Below are 12,500 nucleotides of genomic sequence, written 5' to 3' on the forward strand. Positions count from 1 at the left end.
TCCCCGGACCCCACGTTGAGAACCATTGCTATAGCGCTGAATCCGGCTCTTGAAGGCCACTGTGCTGCGGTAAAAAAAAAAAAAATATATAGAGTCATGACTAACCTAATCCCCCCCCGAGGGAGGATTAGAGGCGAAAACAAAATACTGAAATAATTGGATTTATCCGTAATTATCAAATCCATAAAATCCATTTTAAAACTCAAGAAAAAAGAGACGAAACAACAGCTCAGCGCATGCAGCAGAGGCAGCGATGGTGTTCGTTGCAGTGTGTGTAGATCCTGTTCTGAGCTGCCTATGGCTTTGTAGTACAGAAGCCCCCCGCCCCCCCCTTCCCTCTACACACACACACACACACACACACACACACACACACACACACACACACACACACACACACACACACACACAGTGCAGCTCGGGCCGGACCACAGAGCACAGTGATAGATGGAGTGGCTGCAGTGGCGCAGTGCTTGTTGAAATCCCGGCGGTACACGGCTTTATTCCTGTTTCAGCGCTCTCTCTGCTTCCTCCGTACTCTCTCTCTCTCTCTCTCTCTCTCTCTCTCTCTCTCTCTCTCACACACACACACACACACACTCCGACACATACACGCAACCTCTCTTTATCCCATTCTTTCCCTTCCTCCCCCTCATCTCTCTCTCTCTCTCTCTAAAACACACGTGTACACACCAACATCGCTCACTTTATTTCCTCTCTCTCTCTTTCTCTTTCTCTGTCTCACACAGACACACACACACAGACACACACACACACACAAACCTTGGTCACTTTATTTCCTCTTTCTCTCTCTCTCTCTCTCTCTCTTTCTCACATACACACAGACACACACACACAAACCTCGGTCACTTTATTTCCTCTTTCTCTCTTTCTCTGTCTCACACACACAAACACACACAAACACAGACACACACACACACACACACACAAACCTTCACTTTCTTTAGCCCACTCTCTGTCAGTCTCTCTCTCTCTCTCTCTCTCTCTCCCCCCCCCCCCCCCCACACACACACACACACATACAAGATCCTTGGTCACCTTATTTCCCCTCATTCTCTGTCTTTCTCTCTCACACACACACACATACTACACACACACACACACACACACACACACACACACACAGCCCTCACTCTCTTTATCCCACTCTCTCACACACACAAGCCTCAATCACTTTATTTCCCCTTGTTATCTCTCTCTCTCTCGCTCTCTCTCTCTCACACACACACACACATCCCTCGCTCTATCACTCCCTAATACACTCTTTCTCTCTTTCTCTCTCTCTCCATATGAAGACAGCTGAGTACCATGAACAGGCTTTCCACAGTATCACTCACAGTATTATTGCCAGCTTTATCCCTCTCTCTCTCTCTCTTTCTACCTTCCTCACTCTCTCGCTCTCACCCCCCCCCCCCCCCCCCCCCCCCCCCCCCCCTCTATAGTCTAGCTGTGGCGGTATACAGAGGGACGGCAAACCGGGTGTTCATTGTTTTTAACGGGAGAACGACGGTAAACTCCACCACCGCTGTTTAGTAAGCTGAACAATTTCATCAGTCTGGGTGGAGAGTTTCAGTGGAGAGTTTTAGCGTCCCATGATGCTGTTAATGCTGTTTCAGAGGCTTTTCCACCCTGACAAGAAGAAAATACTGGAGGAAAACATTGAATATGGTTATTTATGGGCGACTACAGTCAAAAAAAATCACTGAACTGAACTGTCTGACAGAATGGATGCAGCTACGTACGTTTGTGCACCGGCTCTTCAGTCTCATCTTCCAAAGAGAAAAGCAAGAGCTTTTGCATCATTTCACTAAGTTACATCAAAATCCAGTCAGGTGTGTCTGAGATATTGTGCATGATGGACAGACTAACAAACAAACAAACAAACAAACAAACAAACGGACACAGACCAATCCATAGATCCACTGTCTGCGGGAACAATCATATAGGCAAACTATAACCGATTAGATATTTGGAAATTAAATTAAAGGTAACACTTTCTATGAAGCCTGTGTCTATAATACATTACAATCATACTTATAACACATTATAATGCCATCATAATGCATTATAAGTATAGTTATAATCATGCATAGACAGTTACAATGTTTTATAACATTACTCATAATCTGTTATAAAGCTTTTTCATTTAAGTGGTAATGAAAAAGCTTTATAACAGATTGTAAGTAATGTGTTTCCAATGTTATAAAACATTATAACTGTCTATGCATGATTATAACTATACTTACAATGCATTATGATGGTATTATAATGTGTTATAAGTATGATTATAATGTATTATAAACACTGGCTTCATAGAAAGTGTTATCAAATTAAATATTGAAAACAAACAGACAACGGTTTTTTGCACGTTGGCAGCCCCAAATGGCAATTTTGAAAACTTCAATACCCAGAATTCCTGAAAGGTGAGTGTGTCATTAAACGTCACACAGCTCGCTCATGTTCCCCAACCAGCCAGTGTGAGGAACCACAGAGACGAGAGAGGAGAAGATCTAATGTTTTCTAGAGAGAGAGAAGTAAATGTCAATTTTTTTGTGATTTCGGCTGATGAGACAGACGGATGATTTTTTTTTTTAACTTAAAAATCTTAACAAATTGGATTTAATTGCATCACTGCTTATGGAACGATCAAACCTCTTGCTTATTAAAATCACCTCAGGAACCAGAGAGAAGTTTGCCGTCGCAACTGATTTGACGATTTGACATCCCATGTTGCCGGAAGTCTCTCTCTCTTCACCTCCCCCTTTCCCCTCTCTCTCTCTCACTCTCTCTCTATCTCTCTCTCTCTCCCTCTCTCTCTCTCTCTCAATGCGGTGTTGCCTCAGCAGAGCAGATGTGCTGCCATAATGTGTGAGATATTACCTAGCCACCGTAACCTCCTACCTGCCTACCTGAGCGGCATCCAGGGAGCCGGCAGGATGTTATGACAGGCGTGGAATTAGAATATGGCTGCTGCTGTTCCTGTTGTTGTTAGAGTTGTTGTTAGGAGGAAGAGGAGGAGGAGAAGGAGGAGGAGAAGGAGGAGGAGGAAGATTGTAGTCTTTCATGCGTGGTTTACTGCCTGAGTTTAATACGCGCTGAAATGAGTGCGGTATTGTGTAAGTACAGCATTTCCTCTGCAAATGGCTTCATGGTGCTGGTGATGCTGGATGGTAATTTCATGGTTGCACTTCACATTACAATGGCCTCATGTCAGTGTATTAACCCTGAGTGTCAACCTGCAGCTGCAGCTGCTGCAGAACTCACACTGTTACTGAACTGCTGCAGCACTTCCCCCCCGTCTGTTTATTAAAAAAAACAAGCTTTCACAAGGAATAGCTTGGTAACTGCTAGTTTTGTGTTAATAATAATAATAATAATAATAAACTATAGCACCTTTCATACAAGAAATGCAGCTCAAAGTGCTTTACAACAAAGAAATTACATGCACCAAGTGCTTCACATAAAACTTGATAATAATAGCGAAAATAAGATAAAGATGAGAATAGAATACATAGAATGCATCTTCACATGAAAACAGACATAGAATGAGCATAAAAACAGGGATAGAATGCCATAATTAATGTAAAATAAGATGGAGAATAAAACCCGCTTGATAATAATAGTAAAAATAAGATAAAAATGAGGAATGCATAACATAGGATGGAAAATAAAACCCACTGAATAATAATAATAATAAAAATAAAGTTAGTTTGAAGTTAGTGTTGCAGTACACTAACTTCCAACTGTATGACATTCAATAGAGAATTGTCTGCAGTGCTAAAGCAGGATAGATGTAGCATAAACGCATCAAGGGAGGCTTTTACTGGTAATAACTATCAGTGTAAAGAGCACTAATGGAGGACAGATGCAGGATAAAGATAAATGCATGTGGGTCTGCCTGCAGTGGCTGCAGCACTGTATAGCTGCAGGATGGATGGAGGATGGAAGACTTTTTTTTGAAGGCTTCTATACTGGAGACTGGAACAAAGTAAATTCATCACACTGCCAAAAAATATGTATAAAAAATAAATACATGGTGCTAAACTTAAAGGTGCAGGTGCAAAAAGAAAAAAGGAAAATACTTTTTTGGGGCAGTTCAGCAACAGAACAGCAAGTATGTAAAAAAGTGGGACTTCCATGACGGCTGGATACGTAATTATCTTTGTCTGTGTAGACTGCGTCGGGCCTGTTTCCTCCTGCCTCCTGACCTTTTCTAGCCGGTCTCACTGCAGGCGGTGCTGACTGATTATCCCACCGGCCGCTCCTCCTCCTCTCCTCTCCTCCTCCTCCTCCTCTTCTCTCCTCTCCGCCCGGCTGCTATCTCTCTCCTCTCTATTCCCTCCGTCCCTCCTTCCCTCCTTCCCCTCCTTCCGTCGACAGATCCTCCTCATTCCGGCGCCATTTCGGGTTATTTATCAAATTCTCGCTCCTCAACAAAAGGCGACTTTATTTATGAAAGCGTAAAGGTCAGGCTCATTTGTTTCGTCTGAGATATTCCCTCCAATAAACAGTGATAAACGGCGAGGCGTCTCGCGCTGGGGCTGATTGCTATGTGACTGTATCATTACACCCCACACACACACACACACACACACACTTCTGCCTCTCTTTCAGCACTGTGGCTGATTGCTCCTTTAAATGCCACCCGCTGGGGCTGCTGGCATGGCCATACCTCGTCCCCCTGATGCATTTCGGCTACACCATGCAGCTTAATGATGGCTGCAGAATGGCTGAAGTGGCCCGGCTCCATATTCAGACAATAATTGACAATTAGGGGATAGGGGGTTTGAGCTAAATGCCACCCCATGCTGAATAAAGAAGCTCCATTTCGGGATTGGGAATGAGGAAGAGGGGGAATTGATATAATAAAGCTCCAAGGCAATGGCAGTTTATATCCTCTACCTGGATCGATTCATGTGCAGACAATACTGTATGAGAGAGAGAGAGAGAGGGAGAGAGAGAGAGAGAGAGAGAGAGAGAGATCTATATAATCTCATTTCAAGTGACATTTCAACACAACTCAACTAAAACTCGTCATATTCCTAAAACACACCGTCCAAAGAAAGAATATGCTGTTTATCACAGAGAGAAAGAGAGAGAGATACTGTATGAGAGAGAGAGAAAGAAAGATAGAGAATGAGCAAGAGACATTGTACATGACAGAAAGGAAGAAAGAAAGAGAGGGAGAGAGAGAATGTGTATTAACAGTGAGAGAGCCACTATAGTTGGGGGGAAATATACTGTATGTGTGTATGTGAACATGAGAGAGAGCAAGAGATGCAGTACATGAGAGAAAAAAAAGGGAAAAGTGAACAAGAGAGATATTGTACAAGACAGAAAGCGAGGGAGAGAGAGAGATGCTTTCCACCCCACACACACACACACACACACACTCCTATGATGTGCAGGAAAGTTATCGATCTTCCCCCTTTCAGCTAAACAGTCGAGGCCGAGGGATTTAAAGCCTGGTGGAAGTTCATTTCCACAGGAGAGTCTGGATTTAACCTCCAGTTTGCTCAGATTGTAATATTGACAATCCCAGCTGCTCGAGGCGGAGGCAGCCTTTTCAAAACTGACTGACAAAAATGACTGTACTTGTTATTGTAAAATCGGCATTTTTGATTCGGATCAATACACACTGATCAGTGGTTATGGGGTGTCACAAGATCAGTCGTGGAATTTGAAAAGCTAAAGTCTTATTTACACACGACTGGTGTCATGTAGGGATCCCCAACCTCTGCTTTTTTGTGAAACGCATTCACACAGAATAGTGAAATTTGCTGAAATCACCAATGCCCCGGATGCCATTGCATGAGATTTTACAATTTGTCATTTGCCAGTGTTCAGCCAAAGTTGGGATATGATGATAATGATGATAAAAGCAAATAAAAACAGGTTAGATTAAGGTTTGGTCATGGTCAAACCTCCAATACAAATTCAAACTTCAAAAAAAAAAACTTCTTTGCATGAGCTATATCAGTGTCAAACTACTTCCTAACCCTAACTCCATAATGAAGGCTGCAAACATGTTGGAAGTTGTTTTAAATATGTTTTTTTTAATTAACTAGCCAGGAGGTAATGGATTTTTACATTTTTGCCTGAAGAACGCCTTGGAAATCCTTTTTACATTACATTACATTACATTACATTACATTACATCATTTAGCAGACGCTTTTCTCCAAAGCGACTTACAATAAGTACATTACATTTTTGTCAACAATATCAACATTTTTTTTACTTGAAGAGTCTCTATCTTTTCTTCTTTGAATGCTCTGCAATCCGGTTGAAAATGTAGGTTCAGCCTGCAGTTCTTGTCTTCGAAACATTCGCTACAGCCGTCCATCTTTCACTCATCCAACTCTCTATCTGACTATATTTCTTTATTGGTAACACTTTACAATAAGGGTCAAGTTAAGGGTTAGTTAATGCTTAATAAGCATTAACTAACCCTTAATTAACAGTTAAGTTAACTTAGTGACCCTTATTGTAATGTGTTACCTCTTTATTTTAGGCAATCTTTTTTTTGAGATTAGGTGTTTTTACTGTCAATTTTTTCAAAATAATACAAACTTTAGTTGTATATCACTTTAAAAAAAACATCTTACAAACTGCTTTAACAACCAAATAACAGCAAACTCCATACTCCCAAAACCAATTAAAACAAGTAGAAAGATAAGAATAGAAAGTACAAACAATGTAACAGTAAAATATAATAGGGTAAAAGATATCGTCTCTAAAAATAGGTTTTAATTAGTAATTTAAAAGATGATAGTGATTCTGCTAATCGATCCTCAGGCAGGTCGTGCCGGAGGTAAAAAAAAACCTGCTCGACTTTTTTTAGGATCTGAAGCTGCACACCGGCTCACAGAGGGTTAAAAGATCTGTCATACAGCTTGGGGCCAGAACTAACCATGATCAGTAAAATCTCATGAATTCACACAAAGGAAAAAACGACATCTATCCATCCATCTATCCATCCATCCATCCATCCATCCTCTAAACCCGATCTGTCAGTCTATCTCTGTCTCCCCATCTCTCTGGATGGGATTAAAGTGAGCGTCTTCTTGAGTCGGCGGTGCAGTGACCCTTGACGAGACTTTTTATCCTTCCATCTTTCGTCTTTCCCTTTCTTTCCTTCAGATGTTAAAAAAAGTGAGAGACTCGTTTGTTATATATCGGCAGAATCCGCTTTGTCAAAGTCCTGTCTCTCACTTTTTTTTCACCTGTTTATAGTTATCAGTAAACGTATTATTTTCTTCGTTCCATCGGTTTCCTCCGACCGGATTTCGGTGTTACACTTGTTCAAACTGAAAGGTTTAATAAACACAAAGACAGTGATTCACTTAACCACAATTCAGTGACAAGAATCCTTTTATATATTGCCAGAATCTGCTTTGGTCGCGGTTATATGCTAGAAGTGTGAGTTTCAGACTGTTCCTCCATACAATGGCATTGTATCCTCCAAACAATTCTCCAGTCTCCTCTACCGGAGCAACAGATAACAGAATCACTGATTTTGGGGTTTCATCATGGAGGAAGATACACAACCCAAGACACTACCAAAGTTACACAGAGCTTTAAAGGAAAAATCCTCCCACAAATATTTGTTCAATGCATTCCAGGAATTTAGTTTTTTGATTTTGTGCTGAATGGTTGCAATTTAGTTTTTTGGCATGTTCTCGTTCCCTCAGTCTGCCTCATCTACTTCGACTTCAGAATGGCTTTCGACAAACTACAGAGAACTTATTGTTGCAACTGTGGGTTATAATAGAGAGAGTGATACTGATAGCGATACCGAAATGATAGAAAAAGCAATATGACATCCAGTGGTCATTGATCGCTCGTCTCCTCACTGCATTTTTAAACCCAACTGGTTTGCCCACTTGAGTAGAGACATGCTTCCAGTAGAGAGCTTTTCCCAATACAACTTCAGACTTGTGTTGTATAATTTCGGAAATTCTGATACTTCTAGAAACAAATTTTCTTCCATTTTCTTTCCCTTCCTGGCCAGCTACTTCTCTTGTTGTTTCTATTGGACATTGGTGTGAGAGTTTTGTCACAACACGCAACGTAAAAATTCAACTAAACTGAACTTTGGTTGCAAGGGAAACGAGCTCAATGCAGCGGAAATTAGCTCATGTGCGGCACCAGCCATCGGAAATAATGGGTTTTAGTTAACGCATCCTATGTGAAACCAGCTTTATTCTCAATGATCTCTCCTTCCTGTTTGCTGCTCTCCCTCCTCCTAACGTCCAAATGTTGTCTGTTGTAGGGGGAAAATAAGCTTCACCCTTGTGGGTCAAAATGAATGAGCAAAGGTTCAAGAGTCTTCCGTGGATTCTTTATTCAGACATGCATGGTTCAGTTCAGTGTTCCAGACAAGCAACAAAGAAGTGACAAAGAAAGGAGTGGAGAGGATTCACTTATATAGATTAGAGCAGTGATTCTCAACCTTTTCTATATCAAGGACCCTAATTTAGTCCACATTAGAGCCACGGACCCCCATTTGATGAGATTTTGTCTCTTGGACCCAAATCTGAGAATATTTCTATTATTAGATATGATTTTGCCCAGAATTCCATGACTATCTGTATTGTAGGTAGAGAGTTAACAGTGAAACTATCATCTAAATAGTCATTCTCTAATTGTGTTAAGTTCTTGTCAATGAAATAATGGTAAGTTTAAGAATTCATCAGTTTGCTGGGGACCCCCTGGAACCACCTCAAGGACCCCAGGTGGTCCCTGGACCCCACGTTGAGAACTACTGGATTAGAGTAAACAAAATCGTAAATCTTGACACAGAGCCAAACCCACAAATTCAGATTCCTTGAGACAAAGCCAACCAACTTAACCTAATATGGAAACACGTATGGATAGCATAAACTATTGTCCACCTATAAGAACACTCAAAACCACTCATAACCATATATAGTGGACATGCACACATACATGCATTGAATACATCATTATGGCATGTGGGGAAAACAAACACTCTACTCTGCAGGACAAAGGAAACAAAGGACAGAGTATGTTATTCATTTATAAAAGACACAGTATTCATTTTGTTTCTTACACTGTCCCGTCTGTTTCCCCACAGGACTACAGAGTGAATATCTTCCTGAGACAGCAGTGGAACGACCCCCGGCTGGCCTACAGCGAGTATCCCGACGACTCGCTGGACCTCGACCCCTCCATGTTGGACTCCATCTGGAAGCCCGACTTGTTCTTTGCCAACGAGAAGGGGGCCAACTTCCACGAGGTCACCACCGACAACAAGCTGCTCCGCATCTCCAAAAACGGCAACGTGCTCTACAGCATACGGTGAGCCGGGAACGCATGACCTCGGCTTCGTTCGGGCTCGTTCACAGGCCCTAGTGAGAGTTCCCAAGAATTTCAGATCAAGCAGGTTTATGTTGTTATGTCTCATCACTGTCCTTGATCAATTTCTTTACAAGTTCGCCGCTTTGTTCCAGCAGTCGACAGCCAACATTGTGTCCGGCGGGTGTTGAGAATGTTTCTCGACCCTGCGGCTGCACGGAAACAGCAGCAATGCATTATAAATGTGAAACGATCTATGACAAAAATCAACCAGTTTTTTTTTTCCCACCTCTTAAAAGTTATTTCAGAATTCGTACGTTTTTGAAAGGAGAATGTTCTCATATGTGCTGGATATGTATTGGATATCCTTTGCAAAAGATACAAGTTTAGGCGTTTAGCTGTTGCTCTTATTGTATGTGCATGGATCGATCCAGGTAGAAGATATAAACTGCTGTTGCCTTGGAGCTTTATTGTATAAATTCCCTTTTCCCCCTTCCCTATCCCCTAATTTTAGGTGTTTAGCTGTTGTACTCATTGCTCTTACGATAAGTACAACAATAGAATAAGCTTCATCTTCCTCGATTGCCAACATTACAAGAACCAGGAGGTCAAGGGTCAGAACAATTGTGCGCTGACACTAGATGGAACAAATTTTCCTGTAACTCTAGAATGATCATTTATTATGAGAGAAGTGCTAAGAAAAGGAATTAAAAATAGAAATTCTGGAGATTTTTTAAAGAAATGAGAACAAGTAGAGGCAGAAGATGAGGGAGACAGGATGTGAGACATGAGATATTTATTGAATATATGAGTTATTAGTCTACGATGGAAGATATGGAGTGATGCTGCTGTTCTGACTGGACTGAGAAGGACAGTTTCCTTGTATTGGAGACCTTCATCTTATGCAGTAGAGTGTTTTTTTTTTTATCCTCAAAGGTGGAGGCTGTTATTCCCTCCTGGGCCATACTTTATCCCTTTTTCTTGCTCCCTCCAAGACGTCCCGTCCAAGGCTCTCAGAGTTATAGCCGCCTTCAGCTGACAAACGTTTCAGCTTCCTTCCTCCCTCCTCCTCCTCTTCCTCCTCGCTTTATTGCCTCGGCTCAGGGGCGAATGAGAAAACGCCGGCACAACAGCCATGGTAATCGACTCGGCCTGTTAGTATTCCGGCATCGTATCTGATCCGTTATCAGCCTCGGTTTTCACCTTCGTGTCCAGGAGGAGGAGGAGGAGGAGCGGGATTGGCCCTTTATAAATAGCATCAGAAAAGGCAGCGAGACGCACCCTTCACCCCCCCCCACCCCCCGCCGCCCCCCGCCGCCACTTTCATTTCTTACCTTGACACCATCAAAATGAACCCTCCGTTGATCAGCTTGATCTCGGAGCGACGAGGCGGCTCTGGATATTAAAGCGTCCGTGGGGGGAGAGAGAGAGAGAGAGCGGGTCTTGTAAATGTTGTTTACTCTGTTTGTGATGTTTATCGGCCCACAGTCGCGTCACGAGGGGAAGTCATGACCGAAGCCTGCTGCGTCTCCTCCGAGATGAAAGCGAACTTGTCGAGATTTGGGGCGACGAGAGCCACATGTCGTCCAACACATCGCCCACTGTACATCAGAAGGGAATGCAGGGTTCGCTCTGAATCCCATGTGCATTAGCTACAGTATATCATGAGGGAAATCTATTACAAAATGAAAAACATATATACCTAAAGTTCATCCTTCATTATCTCTAAAATGAAGAGGATCCAGCTTGTAGAAGTGTCAACTAAGGACTTAATTTACCCTCTGTCCTTTGTTTTAATTCATTTAAAGGCCCAATATGTAGCTTTTCCGCATTAAAATATCTAAAAACGACTAGACCTATGTTGTTGAGTTGTGTACTTATATTATCCCAAATATTTCCAACAATTTTCAAACCTAGAGAAACACAGAATTTTTTAAGGTAACGGTGCGTTTCATTTGGTCGCCTGTCAATGGCGTCATATCCCCTTTACCCCCTCTACTACGTGGACAAGCTGATGATTATATTGTGCTCATGTGTCGGTGTTGTGGTTGTCTGCCAGAAACTCTGTCATAAATTGACTTTTTATCCAGTTTTAAGCCACATTTTTATGATACACTTTTTAGATCTTGGTCGTTTTTAACTATATTTCTTTTAACCGGATGAAGGATTTTAGTCATCGGACATCTGGATCTGAAGTTATCAGAGAGACAAGCTGAGCAAACGTTAGCGGCAGCTCGGCTCGCAGCCCCTCCGGACGTCCTGTGTTCGCCAAACAGCGTCAGAGAAACACTGATTTTTAACGTGAAACTGCTTTATTCAGTTGTTTTTACCGGTTTTAATCACCGGGTCCGTTTGTTTTGGAGAGGGGGAGACCTCTGCGGATAATTCGGCTCCCAGTAAAAATCTCCTGAACGATGAACACTGAAGGAATCCTAACCGGGAGAATCGGACTGCAGAGCACCGTCTGTCAATGAAGACTACAATTCCCATGATCCCACGCTACTTCACGACGTCATCAAACTCCGTCTTTTGTTGTTGTTTTGATTAAGAGACCCCTAGCGGCAGAAAATTACATATTGTGCGTTTAAAACAAGGTGTCACTTTTTACATTTTACATTTTTTACAACGTTGAATCTCTCATTTTGAAGTAAAACCCATTTGAAGTCTGAATTTATTTGTCAGCATACAGAAAATCATTACATCAAATATCTTCAGTGGCAACCAGTGCAGAAGTCGCCAAATCCTGCATCTATCTTGCATTAGTACTGCAGCATTTTCCAAGTAATTCCTCTTGCATTGGAGCAAAAGCATAAACCAGAGAGAAGGAAAATGTTCAGCCACCAGGAACCAGGAATGTTCAGGAACCAATATGTAGAACGTATGAATCTTTTCAGCTAAACAGAGCGCTACAGATGAACATGTACAGGCTCTGCAGCAGACACAAACTACACCGCTGAACCTTCCTTCTGAGAAAGTGGGCCGTCTGTGAAAGCTACAGCGAGATCATGTGCAGCACATATTCAGCATCCTGTCACAATGTGCCGACGCGGCAAAGTTTATCTGGTACATCAGGCCGGCTGGACGGGTGTGTTGTCGCTGCGGGTGTCCTGTTAGATACACAGCAGCGTACAGAGAGATCTGCAGGGAAATCATCTCCTCT

The 12,500-nt window shown here is 42.2% G+C and overlaps 1 protein-coding gene across 2 annotated transcripts in view; it reads left to right on the forward strand.

Moving 5' to 3' along the window:
- glra1 (glycine receptor, alpha 1) overlaps nucleotides 1-12,500 on the forward strand; it is a 135,634-nt gene that overhangs the window by 72,117 nt on the left and 51,017 nt on the right. For both annotated transcript variants that reach the window (XM_071546409.1, XM_071546410.1), the window contains one exon: nucleotides 9,120-9,343. In XM_071546409.1, coding sequence (XP_071402510.1) covers nucleotides 9,120-9,343 — 224 coding nt within the window. The remainder of the gene's footprint in view (nucleotides 1-9,119; nucleotides 9,344-12,500) is intronic.

Source organism: Centroberyx affinis, unplaced genomic scaffold, assembly GCF_046629955.1.
Source record: "Centroberyx affinis isolate AG114_WGS23_722 - 3 ecotype Tasmania unplaced genomic scaffold, CSIRO-AGI_Caff_v1 ptg005255l_1, whole genome shotgun sequence".
Taxonomy (NCBI): domain Eukaryota; kingdom Metazoa; phylum Chordata; class Actinopteri; order Beryciformes; family Berycidae; genus Centroberyx; species Centroberyx affinis.